The following is an 18,027-nucleotide window of genomic DNA, read 5'->3' as shown; positions in this document are numbered from 1 at the left end:
ACTAAGAATGGAAGTGAACTCCTCAAGGTTTGAGGCAATCTGCTTCTGCTGGAAGTCCACAGAAGCTCACCCTGTCCTTGATGGGAGCAGCCTTGACTCCATCCATGCACCCATTCCAGCCTTGTTACCATCCTGACCAATGAGAAGTCAAACATCAAAAAATATCGCACCTCTGCAGGCTGGATTCGCTCGGTATGTGTAGAGAAGGATGCAATAGTCTTCTTCACAGTTCATCCCCAGCTTCAGTGTGACAAAGGACTCTTGATTTACGGCTATTCTCGGGGGAGCACACAGAGACAGACATCTAGACTGCTGGAAGACAATCAACTGGGTAAAAGACGCCCTTTGGGGTGCCTGGAACCTATCGGTCTTCCAGCACGTAATGGTGTTGGTGAGGGAACACTGCCGACTGGCACATTCCAGGCTGCAGGAGTAGGTGCTGAGGGATTCACAGCCAACGCAAGGGCGCCGTGGGGAAGGAGCACAGTCTAGAGTCCTGTTACCAGGCACGGAGGGGCTGAGACTGAGGGGAAGCCTCTAAAACAACAGAGGGGGGAGTAACAAGGATCACAGTGTTGGCAACAGAGCTACATAGCAAATTAGAGATTGAATGTAACAATGTACAGTAATGGAATGAATGGCTGTCAAAATTCAGGGTCTTTTGGATGTTGTGAAGTACAGAGGAAGAGGTGTAATGCAAGGGGCAGGATGGTACAGAGGCTACTCTCATTGACTTAAAGTGAAAGAGCTTGATTGCTGAGTTTGCACATGTATCAATATCTGCATCCCTTGAAGCAGCCATTTTCAACGGGAGTCGTATGCTTTCCCCCTCCCCTCCCCTCCGCCACCCCCGGGGGCCACAGCACATTTTATGGGAGCCACACACTGAAATCATAAAATATTTCTTCTGCTTTTTATGTCGTCGGCACGAGACCAGTAAACCAACAGAGCTTGACTGCTTCATGGGGAAGGGAGCCCAGAGACCTCAGGGGCCATAGACGAAAAAGGTTGAGAATGGTAGCTCTAAAGGATAGATGGAGTTTGACGGATCTTCAAATGTGAATGACCAAGTCTCTCACTCTTCCTGCAAGCCTGCTCTGGATTCCTTGCCTGACCCTTTTCTATATTTTGATTGTGTCTATGGTTGAGGTGCAGATTAGGATCACTGCTTGTGTGCCTTTGTGTTACACACCAGGTCCGGAAGGAATTTCTGAGGATAGCTGAATTTGAGGATGTTCCATGACCTCCTCTCCACTGAGTCTGTGAAGTTTTTCCTGAATTGGTAATATAATGAATGTGTTCTGACGTCTCCTTTCTGAAAGATGATTGCCATCAGTGTCCCCATTGGGGCTTGAGATTCCGGATTGTGGTGTGGTGCTGCTCCTTCTACTAGATCCACTGGGCCTGAGAGATGCCCTGGTTAGATCTGCCAGAAGCTGAGAAGCAGAGGTCGTAATCTCATGATTACTGCCTGTGTCACTTTCTCGCGAGGGCAAGAATAGCTGAGAAACTGGTGCAGGGAGCACAGCTTCAGATTCTTGGATCATTGATATCTCTTTTGGAGAAAGTATGACTGATACAAAATAACGATGGGTTACATCTGAACCCAAAGGGGATCAATGTCCTGGCGGGCAAGTTTAATATAGGTGTCAGGGAGGATTTAAACTCATTTGGGATGGGAACCAGCATTGTTCGGGCTGATGAAAGGGGGAACAGCAGTAAATCAAAGATAGTTGTGTTGGGATAGTTTGATGGATTCACAGAGAGACAAATCTTGACACGTTACAAACATGCAGGAGACAAACAGGAGAGAACATTAAACGGTACTCAATCACTTTCTCTTAAGCAATGATATAGAGACTTTCACCTCGGACCTAGGTTGGACTCCAACAATAGTGAACCTATACTCGACATCCTCACACACACACTTGATTGTTCCCTGATCAACAGGGATAGATCAATGATCTATCACAACACTATGGCTCAGCTTCAGTGCAATGCACACTTTACCCGCGACACTGCAGTAACGTGCGCAGTAGCGACCTGGCATGGAGCGATGTCCGATCTTGGACCACAAGGCAGAGAGAAAGAATGTGCTGATCTGTGCTTCCAGCCAATAATGACCCTAGGAGATTAAAATTAGCCAACGGCTTACTTACGTGGCAGGGGAGGCCGATCTCCCAGGATGAGGCTATCCCATTGCACTTCAGGTTTTCAGGCGCCTGCGATGTCCCCAAATGCAGGATATTGAACTGCAAAATTTGTGGTAGTGGGGGAAAACGTTCACACTCTCTCCTGTAATTTTTTTTTTAATTGGCAAATGGCAAGATGCGCACTAATGGGTGGCTGGGGCCCAACCTTGACTGCCAGGTGATGTGAATTCCAAATAAGTTTAAAACGGGGAGGTCACATGACCACCCGCAGCACACACATTCCAGACAGGCTGGGAGGCCACGCTTCCTCAATAGTGAGCAGCAAGGATGACAGACAGATGATGTGACAAAATAGTAGCTGGAGGGATAACAGACGTAGTGCATTCAAAAACTGGTATGAAGGTATTCTACTTAAATGCACACAGCATTAGAAACGAGGTGGATGATCATGCTCTACAGCTACGGGTTGGAGGGGATGGTGTTGTGGCCATTACTGAGTCATGGCTAAAGGATAGATGGCATTGGGAGCTGAACGTCCAGAGCTCTTTGGGAGATCAGAGGTGGAGAGGGTGAGCAAATTTAAGTTCTTGGGAGTCACTATCTCGGAGGACCTTTCCTGGACCCAACACACTAATGTCATTGTGAAGAAAGCACATCAGTGCCTCTACTTCCTCAGGAGTTTTCAAAGGTTTGGTATGGAATCAGAAATTTTAGCAAATTTCTACAGAGGTGTGGTGTAAAGTGTGCTGACCGGCTGCATCATATTCTGGTATGGGAATACCAATACCCTGAGCATAAAGCCCTGCAAAAGGTAGTGGGCACAGCCCAGGATATTACAGGCAAAACCCTCCGCACTACTGACCACATTTACAGGGAATGCTGCCATCGGAGAACAGCAGCAATCATCAAGGGTCCTCACCGCCCAGCACACGCTCTGTTCTCACTGCTGCCATCAGGAAAGAGGTATCGGTGCTACAAGATTCGCGCCACCAGGTTCAGGAACAGCTGCTCCACCATCAGATTCCTCAATAACAAACTCAATCAGGGACTCATTTAAGGACTCTTACTTGTACACTATTGATTTTTTTTGTACCATCAGTTTGTTTACAGTTCTTGTTTACGTGTACGTTGAATACACTATTTTTTCACTACCAGTAAGTGGCTATTCTGCCTCACCTGCAGGATAAAGAATCTCAGGGTTGTATGTGATGTCATGTATGTAGTTTGACAATAAATCTAAAATCTAGGCAGAGAGGGTGGTGTGGCTCTGCTGGTCAACAACAATATTAAACCAATGGAAAGAAAGCATATAGGATCAGAAGAGGTCAATCCTTGTGGGTTGAGTTCAGGAATAGTAAAGGGCCCTAATGGCAGTTATATACAGGCCTCCAAACAGCAGCCAGGACGTGGACTGCAAAATACCTATGATAAGTATGGGGGATTTTAACATGAAAGTAGATTGGGAAAGTCAGATTGGTCCAGGATCTCAGGAGGGATGGCTTCTTGGAGCAGCTTGTGGATGAGCCCACCAGGGGGTTAGCTGTTCTGGAATGGGTGCTATATGATGCACCAGAGGTGATTAGAAAGCTTAAGGTAAAGGGACCCTGAGGGGGCAGTGATCACAATATGACTGAGTTCATTTGAAAAGGAAAGACTAAAGTCTGATGTGTCGAGGTTTTAGTGAATAAAGGAAAATACAGTCGCATGAGAGGATCTGGCCAAAATTGAATGGGAAGACAGTAGATCAGGAATGGATGGAACTTGTTTAAAAAATGAGGAAAGTGCAGGACAGGTATACACCAAAAAGGAAAGAAAGTTGTGAATGGAAAAATGAGGCAATTGTGGCTGACGAGGGAAGTTAAAGCCAAAGTGGAAGCAAAAATGAGTGGGAAGATGGAGGACCAGGAAACTTTTACCAACTTAAGAGAAAAAAACTGAGAAGGTGATTAGGAAGGAAAAGAGAAAATTACAAAAGGAGGCTCGGAAATAATATCAAAGAGGATTCTAAAAGTTTTTTAAAATATATAGAGAGTAAAAGAGTAGACCTACATGGATGATTGTGTACCCACGTGCAGATAACGGGTGTTCCCCAACCAGAGGCCCTGGATGAATCAGGGAATCCGTTATCTGCTGAGGGCGAGAACAAGGGCATTTAAGGCCGGGAATCAGGATCTTTACAAGAAGTCCAGGTATGACTTGTGGAAGGCCATGTCCAAAGCAAAGTGGCAATTCCAGAGGAAGGTAGAGACAGATACATGCCAGCTATGGCAGAGAGTGGAGGCCGTTACAGCCTACAAAGTGAGAATGAACACTATAGATGCTGTGATGCTTCACTACCCAATGAGCTGAACATCTTCTATGCCTGCTTTGAGAAGAAGAACTAAACAGTGCCCACTAGAATTGCTGAAAAGGCTGAGTACCCTGTGATGTCTGTTCTCTGAGGACGATGTTAGAGCATCATTCAAGAAGGTGAATCCTTGCAAGGCATCAGGCCCTGATAGGGTACCCTGGCAGGGTTCTGAAAATCTACACCAACCAACTAGCTGGTGTGTTCACGGACATTTTCAACCTCTCATTGCTGCAGTCAGAGGTTCCCACCTGCTTCAAAAGGGCATCAATCAATGGCTAAAGGATAGATGGCATTGGGAGCTGAACGTCCAGAGCATGTATCAGAATGGTATACTATCCAGAGCTCTTTGAGAGATCAGAGGTGGAGAGGGTGAGTAAATTTAAGTTCTTGGGAGTTACTATCTCGGAGGACCTTTCCTGGACCCAACACACTAATGTAATTGTGAAGAAAGCACATCAGTGCCTCTATTTCCTCAGGTGACCAAGAAGAGTAGTGTGAGCTGCCTCAACAATTATCACCCAGAAGCACTAACTTCTACTGTGATTAAATGCTTTGAGAGACTGGTCATGGCCAGAATAACCACATACCTCAGCAAAGATCTGGACCCACTGCAATTCACCTATCGTTACAATTGCTTCACAGCAGATGCAATATCACTGGCTCTCCACTCAGCTCTGGATCACCTTGAAAACAGCAACTCATACATTCAGCTGCTCTTCATCGAAATCAACTTGGCCTTCAATACTATTATTCCCTCAGTGCTGGTCAATAGGCTACAAACTTTCAGCCTCTGTACCCAACCCCCCCCCCCCCTACAACTGGATCCTTGACTTTCTCATTGAAAGACTACAGTCAGTACGAATTGGAAACAACGTTCCTCACTGATCATCAACACAGGCGCAGCCTAAGGCTGCATGCTTAGCCCACTGCATTATACACCCATGACTGTGTGACCAGGCACAATTCTAATGCCATCTACAAGTTTGCCGATGACACCACAGTTGTCGACAAAATCACAAACAACAATGAGAAAGCGTACAGGAGGGAGGCAGATCAGTTCGTTGAGTGGTGTAACAACAACCTTGTGCTCAATGACAACAAAACCAAGGAGATGATTGTGGTCTTCGGGAGAACACAACCCATTCCTCATAGAAGGCTCAGTAGTGGAGAGCATCAAGAACTTCAAATTACTGGGTGTCAACATCTCTGAGGCTTGCCAGCAGCTATGCTTGCATCTTATGGAAATGTTTGTTTAAATTTCAATAAAAAAATAAATAAAATTTAGTGTGGAGAGTTGAGAACAGAGTGGTTGACCTTTTCATTCTTCTGACACTGTGTTCCTTCGAAGCTGTGCGCATTTTGTCTGCACGCATACAAGTGCACAAATGAGCGCCCAGCCCTTCCACTTGAGCGCATGCAGCTGAGAGGGTGTCCTCCATTTTGGACAGTTGGAAATGGCGCACCTTAATGTGGGCCACCTTGAATCCAACCAAGCTGCAAAAAACTAGTCTCTGACTCCCTCTAGTGGTCAGGAGTATCATTTGCACTCCATCACTACACCGGCCGCGCTCCCAGCGCCCCGACTGTGAACTTACCCAAACAAAATACACACTTGGTACTTTGTTATTATTGAAATGAAAATAAATTAGCTGTTTAAAATTGCATACATGAATAAATATTATTATGTATATGTATTTCTTAATATTTAGAACATAATAGTACAATACAGGCCCTTCAGCCCTCAATGTTGTGCTGACCCATATATTTCCTAAAGAATACAAAGTCCTCCTCCCCTGTAACCCTCTATTGATATAAATTTGTAACAGAATGTTCACGTAAGAACAAAAACGGGTATGTAATATTTTTCATGTTTTGCATCTCTCAAACATCCGAAGTTTATGATATGTGGCACCTACGATCAGGAGTTTGGCCACCCCTGCTCCAGTCCCGACAGGCTCTGCGCGAAGTTTCCTGGAGGACACGTGGTGGCGCTGCGGAGCGGGGCGGTCCGCCGGCCAGTGGTCGGCGCTGCGGAGCGGGGCGGTCGGTCGGCGCCCGGCTGGTGAAGATGGCGGACATCCTCCCCGTATTTAGGCGGGCCTGGACTCAGTTTTGGAGTTACGGCGGTGTCCGAGGCGCCTTGCTGCAACTTCTGAGGTGGGTGGAAGGAATATGGAGTGACTTGCTATGAGCTGGACATTTGTGCGAGGGGAGAATGTAGGGGTGACCCTGAGGAAGCGGGAGGAGCTGAAGGGTAAGGAAGGGGCGGGGTAGAGAAGGGGAGGCGGAGGGGTAGTGGAGGAAGGGGAGGGGTAGTGGAGGAAGGGGAGGGGTAGTGGAGGAAGGGGAGGGGTAGTGGAGGAAGGGGAGGGGTAGTGGAGGAAGGGGAGGGGTAGTGGAGGAAGGGGAGGAGGAAAGGGAGGGGTAGTGGAGGTGGTGGGAAAGGGAGAGGAGAGGAGGGATAGTGAAGGAAGGAGAAGGGTTGTGGAGGAAGGAGAAAAGTGGGAGGTAGTGGGGTGGATGAGGGTAAGGGGAGGGATTGGGTGGGGTGGAGGTGGGAATGGGGAGGGGAAGGATGGAGGAGGAGAAAAGAGGGTTGAGGTGGAAAAGGGGAGGGATAGGGAGAGTGGTGGGGGGGGCAATAGAGAAAGGGTAGGGTAGAGGAGGACATCCTGGCGCTGTGGGGTGAGTACAGCGCACAAACGTGCTGGAGAAACACAGTGGCCATAGAACCATGAACAATTCAGCCTTGAATCTCTTATCAGTAACAGTAAAAAAAAATGCTGGAGAAACTCAGCAGATCAAACAGTGTCCTTATGCAGCATAGCAAAGATAAAATACATAAACAACATTTTGGTTTTGAGTCCTTCATCAAGATATGGAAAAGGGATCAAGCGCAAAAGAGTGTTTTATGTATTTTTATCTTTGCTATATAAAGGACACTGTTTGACCTGCTGACTTTTTCTGGCATTGTGTTTTTACTTCAACCACAGTGTCTGCAGACTGCTTGTTTTACTTTTCTTTGTCAGTAATGTTGAAAATCAGGCAGACATCTGAATAAAACAAATAAAACATTGGGTTGAGGGGCACAGGCTAACGGCTAAGGGTGGAAGAGAAGCTGAGTGGTGATGTGTGAGGAGAGGGTGGGGGCTCAGAAGGGTACCTCTGATAGGAAGAGAAAGTTCCCTTTCTGTAGGGGTAAAACACAGGATTCTGTTCACACTGTGGTTAAGTGAAAAACCACACAAATGGTGGAGAAACTCAAGCCCGAAACATTGGTGATGTATCTTCACCTTTGCTACATAAAGGCACTGTTTGACCTTCTGAGTTTCTCCAGCATTTATGTGTTTTTCCATTTTTGTTGTTGTTATTGTTATATGGCGAGCTCTCCACTGGCCACCGAGACAGAGGTGCACCAAAGAAGAGGTACAAGGACTGCCTAAAGAAATCTCTTGGTGGCTACCACATTGACCACCGCCAGTGGGCTGATATCGCCTCAAACCATGCATCTTGGCGCCTCACAGTTCGGTGGGCAGCAACCTCCTTGAGAAGACCGCAGAGCCCACCTCACTGACAAAAGACAAAGGAGGAAAAACCCAACCGCAACCAACCAATTTTCCCTTGCAACTGCTGCAACCGTGTCTGCCTGTCCCGCATCGGACTTGTCAGCCACAAACGAGCCTGCAGCTGATGTGGACATTACCCCACCATAAATCTTCGTCCGCGAAGCCAAGCCAAAGAGAAGAGTGTTGTTATTTACTGTATCTAGCTCTCCCATTGTGGCCTGTTCGACATCTGGTAGACTGGAATGCAGACAGGGAGATTGTTTCATTGAGTAGCTTGGCTCTGGCCACAGCAACTGCAAGGATCTCCCAGTTCCAACCACGTGTACATTCCACACACTATTGCTGCATTGTCCAAGATTCATGTACCACAAGTTGAAACCACCTGTAAATTAGAGGAACAGAAAAATTAGGGTGGGAAGCTGGAAACGATAAAGATGGGGAAAGAGAGACTGGAGAAGGGTTTGTTCATGGACAAATATGTCAGTACGGCAATAGTATGGAATGAGCATGATTTGAACTGGGAGATCCTTGCAGTTCCAGCGGACTGAGTCAAGCTACTCAATGAAACAATCTCCTTGTCTCCTTTCCAGTCTCCCAGATGTAGAACAGGCCACATTGGGAGAGCCTGATACAGTAAATAACACCTACAGATTCATGAGTGTTGCTTCACTTGAAAGAACTAATGGTGATGAGGGAGGAGGTGTAAGTGCAAGCATAGCACATTTTGTGATTATAGAGGTAGATACCAACGAGGTGATTCGTGGGAAGGGATCAGTGAAGAAGAGAGTTGGAGAAGGTGCGATCTCTTTGGAAAGCAGAGAAGGGAGGGTGGGATTTCAATTCAGATTAATTGTAGGTGATGAAAATTATGGAGAATAATATTTATTGGATGCAGGAGCTGGCGTGGTGGTCGGTAAGAGTGAGGGGAACCCTGTTCTTGTTACTTTTGGTAAGAGTGAAGGGACCATGGCAGATGTGTGATAAATAAAGGAGATGCAGGTAACGGCCTAATTAAGGGAGAAGAGGCCATGTTTTCTAAAGGAGGACATCTCCAATGTCCTGGAATGGAAGGCATCATCCTTGGAGCAGATGTGGTGGAGGAATTGAGAGAAGGAAATAGAATCCAAACAGGAGACAGGGTTGGAAGAGGTTTAGTCAAGGTGGGAGTTAATGGTGTTATTGGGTGGGGGGGAGGGGGGGTAGCGGGGTGGTTTAGTGTAGGTCACCACAAACAGAGTAACACTTTACATCTCATTAATCAGAGGCTTTGCAAAAGACAATGGAAGGTATTTTAAAAAGCAGATGCAAATAAACAGTCCAGGCTCAAAGTGCTGGTCTTTCAAGGACTGGGTTAGCCCTACAAGGTTTTTACAAGGTTCTGGTTTTGACAAGCAGAGAGAGAAAAGAACCAAACAGGATTTCTCTTAGAGAGAATTCAGTTGGAGAGTTCTGTAGTCACAACAAGTTGGCAGCTTGTTAAAACCCCATTTTGAAAATGGGTTTTGAGTTCTGAGTTCAGCCTGTTGAAAACCCTTGTAGTCCTTACAAGAGGAAATGGCTGGCTACATTGTTTTTCCTGAAATGAGGGAAACAAGAGAAACTCTGGTGACCTAGAAGAGGTTAGCATTTGGAAAACCCACGATGGGGCAAGTTTCTTCAGCAAGACACTGAAGTTGCTGATCGGAGGGAATCAGTTTGTACGTAAAACCAACTAGAACTATCCTGAGTGGTAACCACTTACCTTTTCACCAGAGCCTGGTGAAAATTCATAAATGTTAAATTCTGTGCACAGTATGAGAATTGCATGATACAGGTAAACTTGGAGGAGTGAGAAGTGAGATTGGACTGCAAATGAACTTTCCTGAACTTATACACATTACATACGTGCGCTTAGAATTAGAAAGGGATTAGGTTAAGTTAAGAGTAATAAGTTAAAGTTTGATCCTGTTTATTTATGTTTAAAGAAAACTAAAAGGATCTTTTGTTTAAGTAACCATTTGTCGATGAATTTCTATTGCTGCTGGGTTTTGGACTCGTAATAGTGGGTTTATAAAATATGTTTGTCTCCCAAAATGGAGACAGAGAGATTGAGAAAGGGGAGAGAAGCACCTTAGATAGACCAAATGTATCTGAGGTTGGGATGAAAGTTGGCAGCAAAGTGGATAGAGTTAACGAGATCATCATGGGTGCAGCATCAATGTAGTCTTCAATGTAACAGAGGAAGCGATGAGGAGCTTTGCCTGTGTAGGCTTGCAAAATGGATTAATCCACATGTGCAACAGAAAGACAGGCATAACTGGGACCTATGGAGGTACCCAAAGCTACACCTTTGACTTGGAGAAAGTGGGATGAGCTAAAGGAGAGGTTACTGAGGGTGAGAACAAGTTCTGCCAGGCAGAGGAGGGTGGTAATGGAGGGGAACTGGTTAGGTCCTTGGTTAAGCAAGATGCAGAGAGCCTTGAGACCTTCTTTATGAGGGATGGAAGTGTATCGGGCTGGACATCCAATGGTGAAAATGAGAGAGATCAGGTCCAGGGAACAATGTTGTTGAAGAGATGGAGGGCATGTGAGGTATCCTGGATCTCTGGACCAAGGGGGGAAAAAATGGAGTCAGAATAAGATGATACCAAATCAGCAGCAGATCCTCCTTGGGCGCCGTCCTGATCCCTAGGAGGACCCAGGGTAGCTCGTCCGCCCAATCTCATCCAGAGTCGGGCCATGAGCGATGCCTTCAGGTGCCTATGGAACCTTTCCACCAGCCCGTTGGACTGCGGGTGGTATGCTGTGGTGTGGTGAAGCTTCACCTCCAGGAGTTTTGCTGTCTGGATCCACAGGGCGGATGTGAACTGCACGCCCCTGTCGCTGGTGATGTGCGCCAGGACTCCAAATCAAGCGATCCACTGGTTGACCAGAGCCCTGGCACATGTCTCCGTGGAGGCTTCCTTGATCGAGCCAGCCTCGGGCCACCTTGTAGCGCGGTCGACCACCATGAGGAGGTAATGAGCCTCCCTTGACACCGGCAGGGGTCCAACGATATCGATGTGGATGTGTTGAAACCTGAGAGCCACCGAGTCAAAGTTCTGTATGGGAGCCTGCATGTGTTGGTGGACTTTGGAGGTCTAGCACCTGGTGCAGTTCCTGGCGAGCTCCACCACCTTTCTCTTGAGCCCATGCCACACGAACCGCGCTGCGACCATACGCATCGTCGTCTTCACCGCTGGGTGAGCGAGATCGTGGACTAGACTGAAGACCCTTCTCTGCAGTGCGGTGGGACTACCGGACGTGGCATACCTGCTGACACATCACAGAGCAGTGTGTCCAGGCTGTTGGGTAACTGGACATCTTATAGTTTGAGGCCCCAGATGGCGGTCCGCGAGGCCTGCATCTCCGCATCGTTCCTCTGGACCAGTTAAGCGTAATCTAAGCTGGGGGTGAGAGTGTTGATGGCTAATCGTGAGTGTGCATCCACCACCACGTTGTCCTTACCAGCCCTGTGTTGGATGTCGGTCATGAACTCCGACACATACGAGAGGTGGCGCTGTTGTCTGGTGGACCACGGATCCTTGGCTCTCGCCAGTGCCTGAGTGAGGGGCTTGTAGTCCGTGAAGACTGAATGGCCTGCCCTCGAGGAAGTAGCAAAAGTGGCGAATGGCCAAGTACAGTGCCAGGAGCTCCCGGTCGAAGGCGCTATATTTGAGTTCTGGTGGGCGCAGCTGCTTGCTGAAAAATGCCAGAGGGTGCCAGTGTCCATTAAGCCACTGTTCCAGGACCCACCCTCCCACTGCCATAGCTGAGACATCCAAGGAGAGTGCTGTGTGCGCCTCCGGCTGTGGGTGCACTAGTAGTGTTGCGTTGGCTAGGGCATCCTTTGTCGTGATGAAAGCCTTATTTGCCTCTTCTGGCCATGATAGAGCCTTTTCTTTGGTGGCCATCAGCATGAACAATGGGCACATGGTGCAAGCAGCTCTGAAATGATGATAAAAGTTTACCATCTCCACGAACTCCTGAAGGCCTTTTAGGGTGGGGGGTTTGGGGAAACGTTGGATGGCCACCCCTTCTCCGGCACTGGTGTGGCCCCGGCTACCGAAATGGTGTGCCCCAGGAACTGGAGGGTCTCCTTGCCGAACTGGCATTTGGCCGCATGGACTGTGAGGCCGAAATCTGCCAGCCAAGCAAAGAGGGTGTGGAGGTGGGCCTTGTGTTTGTCGCGGTTGCGACTGGCAATGAGTATATCGTCCAGGTAAATGAACACAAAGTCCAAATCCCTCCCTACCGCATCCATGAGGCGGTGGAATATTTGGGTAGCGTTCTTTATGCTGAAGGGCATACGCAAGAACTCGAAGAGGCCGAAAGGGGTGATGATGGCCGTCTTACTCACGTCGTCTGGATGAACCGGGATTTGATGGTATCCCCGCACAAGGTCCACCTTGGAGAAGATCTGTGTACCGTGGAGGTTGGCGGAGAAATCCTGTATGCGGGTCACCGCTTACCTGTCGGGGGTGGTTGCATCTTTCAACCGACGGTAGTCACCTCATGGTCTCCTGCCCCCAGATGATTTCGGGACCATATGGAGCAGCGATGCCCAGGCACTCTCCGAGCGCTGGACGATTCCAAGTTAAGTCTGGAGTCTGGAGAACTCCTCCTTTGCTTGTTGGAGCTTCTCAGGTGGCAGCCGTCTGGGCCTAGCGTGCAGCGGGGGGCCTTGAGTGGCAATGTGGTGGAAGACGCCATGCTGGGAGATGGTGGCATTGAACCTTGGCTCTAGGATGGCGGGGAACTCGCAGAAGATGTCGGCAAACTCATCTCTGTCGTTGGCTACGTCAGCGATTACGGGTTGCAGGTGTCTGCTATGTCCAGTCGTGTGGAGTGGAACGTTTGGGCATTGACCAGCCTCTTGCCCTTTGTGTCGACCAGGAGACCGTGAGCCCTCAGGAAGTCGGCCCCCAACAGCGCAGTGCCCACAGAGGCTAGGACGAATCTCCAGTGGAACTTCTCCCTCGTGATCTGGATCTGTGCCCTGAGGGTGCCATATTTCCTGATGGTGGAGCTGTTGGCCGCCCGCAGGATTGGACCGCGAGATCGGGTGCGAGTCTCTTATGCGGTAGTGGGGGGTGGAGGTGGGGAGAGGATGCTCAACTCGGCCCCTGTGTTCACCAGGAATCGGCGGCTAGTGGACCTGTCCATCACATGAAGGAGGATGCTCTTGCGGCCAACCGTCGCAGCCATTAACGGCGGCTGGCCTGGTTGTTTCCCTGAAACCCGCAGGGTTGGCGGCACTTAGGGACTTGTGCTCCCCAGTGGTGGTGGTAGAAGCTGGTTTTGGGGCCAGGCAGTGGTCTGCTAGTTCCCGGATGTGCCACCAAGTTGAGGGCTGCCTCGTTCTCCCTCTTCGTGAGCCAGAGGGCGTCCGCACGGGCTGCTGCTCTCCTCAGGTCTGAGAAGTCCTCGTCTGTAAGGTGCAGCCTAATGTCCTCTGGCTTTTGCTCCAGGAATATTTAGCAGAAGAGAAAACAAGGCCAGGGCCAGCATTTCGTCCATCAGCGCCAAAGGACTATGGTCTCCAAGCCCATCCAGGTGTAGGAGCCAGGAAGCTCGTTGCTGGGGAGTGAGCCCAAAAGTTCCCAGCAGCAAATCTTTAAGGGCAATGTACTTGCCCACAGCCGGGGAGTGGTGGATAAGGTCGTCCACCCTTGCCGCCAAGTCTTGGTCCAGAGCCCTCGCGACATGGTAAAACATCGTGGCATCTGCGAAGATGTTGCGGAGTTGAAACTGTGGTTCCGCCTGCCCGAACCACATTCTCAGTTGGTGGGTCCAAAAGTGGGGAAGCTTGATGGAGACAGCATTAACCTCTGCTGAATCCATGGTGTTCTTGAGTCCAGAAAGTCATCTGGGCTCATCGGGATCACCACTGTGGCAGTGTGAGCAGCGAGAGAGACACACCCACCATGTTGAGGGTCGTTAACGACTGTTTTATTTGAATTTGGCGTGGGCCCCTTTAAAGTGCGTGATGACGTCACAGACGCTGCCTGGGGCGCGCACAATGCAGGAGATTCAACTGAGGAAGAAACCCCCAACGGCGCCATCTTCCCAGGGCTGCCCCACCACTTGGCGTCACAAGCGGGGCCGGTTCACCCTGAGCAAGTGCGCCACCACATTCTGCCAAGTTGTAAACGTTGCTGAGAGTTATAGTTTGGAATGAATGATTGCATAACTATTTGCCAAGATTGTGGGTGGCACTGTAACTGCAGCAGTTAGTGTAACGCTGTTACATCACCAGCAATCGGGATGGGGGTTCAAATCCCACACTGTCTGTAAGGAGTTCGTATATTCTCCCCATGTCTGCTGGGTTTTCCCTTGGAGCTCCGGTTTCCTCCCACTGTTCAAAGCGTACCAGGGATTGAGGTTAATCGGGTGTAAATTGGGTGGCAAATGCTTGTGAACCAAAATAGCCTGTTATGTCTGAATTTAAAATGTAAATTGATCATTTATAGATTCTATTTGCAATTCTGCAAAGCGTGAATTTTTATTTGTAAAGATAATTTAGACCTAAATTTTATTGTTTCTGCCTTTGGTCTTTGATATTTGCAGAACAAGTGACCTAAAAACTGGGACATTCATCGGGGAAGACAAGTATGGAAACAAATATTATGAAGACAAACGTTACTTTTTCGGTAAGTGTTGCTTTTGACCAGTAACACTATTGCATGGTTGTGATAGGTATCTACCTGTGAGGGTCATAACTCAGGGTAGAGTTCTCTGGAGCAGATATGTCCTGGATTCTAATATTGCTCCAAGCGTTCCAGCTCAAAATATGGGCTGATGCTCTGGTGGTAAGCTGAGGAGGTACTGCATTGATAATTGCACTACTTTTGCATGATCCAACTGCCCTCACACTGTGTTATTCTGTGTCAAACTGCATGGTTAACACTGTGTGATTGCCATTTGTGGGAATATTGGTCACCATGTTTCCTTGTGATACAGCAATGGCTGATTTCTACACTTGTGAAAGTAAACTGCTAGAAGGACTCAGCAGGTTAAGTGGAGCATGTGTTGGCTCGAGACCCTGTCAGAGCCAGTGTTGATAATGTGAGATTAGGGGTGATCGTCTCCTCTTTGTACTGTACATCTTTTCTGCTGCCTCACTTTAAAGGGGGCATTGTTGGTGTGCAAAATGGGAAGGCAGTCTGCTAATGTCTATTTTATTTGCTGAAAATGATAATTCCACCTCCATTTTCGCTTAAGCTAATTTTATCATGGTGTTTCTGATGGGTAGCCTTCAATATTTTAGTTTTATAATATGGTGACTGACTAATCTCCTCATTACATAACATAATAAATTCCTCAGAGTTCAGGAACCCAGTGTGGTGTAACTTGTACTTTGTGAGGTGTGTAATGCTCTCATGGTGTGAAATCGAGTTAATCGACATGCCCATCTCTTGTTTATCCTCATTAGACTGAATGTGGCATTTTGTTGATGCTTATGAATTCAATTTTTAGGTCGACATAGATGGGTTCAGTATACCGAAGCAATGAATGGGAAGAACACCTACTGGGAAGTAGATGGGAGCATGATACCACCAGAATGGTAAATTTCAGTCATGTTTGGAGCTTTTGTGGAGATGTGGAGCTCACAGTCATGTGTTTTATGTGATTATTAATTGGACGATTCACTCTCTTTGTGGTTACCCTTGTAAAGAGTGGGCTCCAGAACATCTCTGATCCAAAACTTGCAATCACCACCAGCCGCTGAGCTGCCTCAGACCTCCTGGCTAGGAATTTTAAAGATTCGTCACAAGCTGGGTGAAGAGATTCCTCCCACTCTCTGGCCAAAAAGTGTGACCCTTTGTTTTGGGAATCTGACTCCTGATGTCTCGATAGATCAGCCAGGATGAGCATCTACCTTATCGTATCCCATGGGGATTGAGGACAGGTTGGGCAGGGGCTCTGCCTGGGGTTTGTGGATGTTGGTCAGGGGCTTTGCCAGGGGATTGGGTCCAGATTGGGTAGGAGCTATATCTGGGGATTGAAGTCAGGGATTTGGAGCAGATTGGGCAGGGGCTTTGGCTGGGGATTAGGTGCTGGGTAGAGGTTACTACTTGGTGATTGGATGCAAGTTGGGCAAGGGCACTGCTTGTCATGCTGGGTGCTAGGTATAAGCAAGTACTGCTTGGGGGGTCAGGAAAACCAGACACTCTGGTTTGAGCATAGGTTAAGCAGGTACTGCCTGGTGGTCTGGAAGGGACTTGGAGATGGCAAGTGTCTGATTTACTGTATTAAAAAAAAATTGATTTTGTTTAAAATGACTAGTTTTCTAAAGGCTTAAAATTAGTCATTTTATGTGTATGTTTTCAAAAATTTTCCAAATGGCGCTGTGCCCCCTTGACCCCTGCTGTATGCCTCATGCAAATGCTCGGCTCTTTTCCTATTTTTTCCACCTCACTCACATGCCTGCTTATAGGGCCCTATTACATACTGCATGACCTGTCAAGTTTCCCCAGCACCTTGTGCATTGCACAACAATCACAACATCTGCAAAATTTCCTGCTTAATTGTCGATGAATGCTGTTATTTTCAGGAATGCTCATGAAATCAATATCCGTGTATCCAGTCAAAATGTCTGCTCCAATGGAATTGGAGGGGGAGGAGCATCAAAGGGCTTTAACCTTGTGGTTTGGTTGGTTTGTCTTTTCTGTCATTGCAGAAAGGGGGATACATCAAAGGGTGGGATGTATTGCACATTCCCTCATTTGCTAGCCAGTATCTTCCATCGGAACCTGGTCCGTTTGGGCCTATTATAGAACTGAGCGACTGATTGCGTGGTCCTGGCTTCAGATGCTCAAACACAGAAACTGAGCACTTTGTGGAAGATTGTGCTGTTGTCTTATATTTTTGTATTCTTTGATTGCCTCAGGCATCGTTGGATTCATTGCAGTACAGAGAATCCCCCTACTACACATCCTCCTGTCGAACGGAAATTTATCTGGAAATCTCACCAGTTCAATATGAGTGGCACACCAGGACAGTATGTACCTTATTCAACTACTCGCAAGAAGGTCCATGAGTGGATCCCACCTCAAACCAGCAAGTGAGCAGTGGCTCGGTCAACTTGCAGAATAAACCTTCCAGTTCTTCTTCATTCTGTCCGGACATTAAGCACTAATAAAATTGTATTGTGGATTTTTCGTTTGTATGTGTCAGTCTACAAATAGCAACCGTGCCTTTAGTAGATTTCTTTTAAATTTGTAAGTGATCTTCTAAAACTAGAATCATTCCTAAAGACATGGATGCTTTTCATCTTGAAGCGTTTTCTACCCAGTATAGAAAGACACAGCAGACAGTTGTTAAGAGGTCTTGCTAACAGTAATGACCAAGTCCTGCCGGGGGTGGTGGTGGAGGCTGAAACACTGGGTGTTAGACAGGAACATGGATGAAAGAGGGTTATGAGGCAGGAAGGGTTTCGTTTTTTTTGGTAGGAAGACATAGGTTGGCACAACGAAGGTCAACACTGTGCTGCAGTGTTCCTTGTTAATTTAGTCTTGTTTGAGGGATGTATGTTGACCAACACACTGGGACAGCTTCCATTTTCCTCAGTCGGAGATCTTGTCCTCCTGAAGTCTGTAGATGGTTTAATGACCCATTTAAAGGCCAGTGTGTGTATTGGAATTGTGGTTCCTCAGTGTTGACAGCTTGACTACGTGTTCACGTCTGGCTCAGGTGGAGGAGTGGGCATGCTACCCACTGAACTATCACAGTGTGGGGAGTTTCAGATGCTTGAAAGAAACCTTTGGTGGTTTGACATGGGGAGCTGTGTGGCCAAGTGAAGAGGAGGCACAAAGTGGGTCAACACTGCTTTTAGGGTCATACTTTTTTGAGAATTGATGCCCTAGACTTTTCCATTCCCATCATTATTCCTTCATTATCTCCTTAACCAACCTCGCCAGCATCCCCTTTTCTCCCC

The 18,027-nt window shown here is 47.7% G+C and overlaps 1 protein-coding gene and 1 pseudogene across 1 annotated transcript; both read left to right on the top strand.

The window, feature by feature from the left end:
- Positions 1 to 2,151: 2,151 nt before the first annotated feature.
- On the top strand, positions 2,152 to 2,298 carry LOC138749076 (U1 spliceosomal RNA; annotated as a pseudogene).
- Positions 2,299 to 6,398: 4,100 nt separating this feature from the next.
- ndufa12 (NADH:ubiquinone oxidoreductase subunit A12) lies at positions 6,399 to 17,246 on the top strand. The gene is made up of 4 exons (XM_069909452.1): positions 6,399 to 6,660; positions 14,658 to 14,740; positions 15,567 to 15,654; positions 16,981 to 17,246. Exons 1-4 carry the CDS (start codon positions 6,407 to 6,409, stop codon positions 17,156 to 17,158), a joined length of 603 nt encoding a protein of 200 aa, XP_069765553.1. The 5' UTR covers positions 6,399 to 6,406; the 3' UTR covers positions 17,159 to 17,246.
- Positions 17,247 to 18,027: the final 781 nt, after the last annotated feature.

Source organism: Narcine bancroftii, chromosome 13 (assembly GCF_036971445.1).
Source record: "Narcine bancroftii isolate sNarBan1 chromosome 13, sNarBan1.hap1, whole genome shotgun sequence".
In the NCBI taxonomy this organism is placed as follows: domain Eukaryota; kingdom Metazoa; phylum Chordata; class Chondrichthyes; order Torpediniformes; family Narcinidae; genus Narcine; species Narcine bancroftii.
Note: the sequence above shows the minus strand (reverse complement) of the source record. Positions and strands in the feature narration are given on the sequence as shown.

Coding starts and splice junctions, on each gene's coding strand:
- ndufa12 (XM_069909452.1), top strand. CDS start 6,407: ATGTGGCACCTACGATCAGGAGTTTGGCCACCCCTGCTCCAGTCCCGA. Junction 14,741..15,566: donor AGACAAACGTTACTTTTTCG/GTAAGTGTTGCT, acceptor TTCAATTTTTAG/GTCGACATAGATGGGTTCAG. Junction 15,655..16,980: donor AGCATGATACCACCAGAATG/GTAAATTTCAGT, acceptor TGATTGCCTCAG/GCATCGTTGGATTCATTGCA.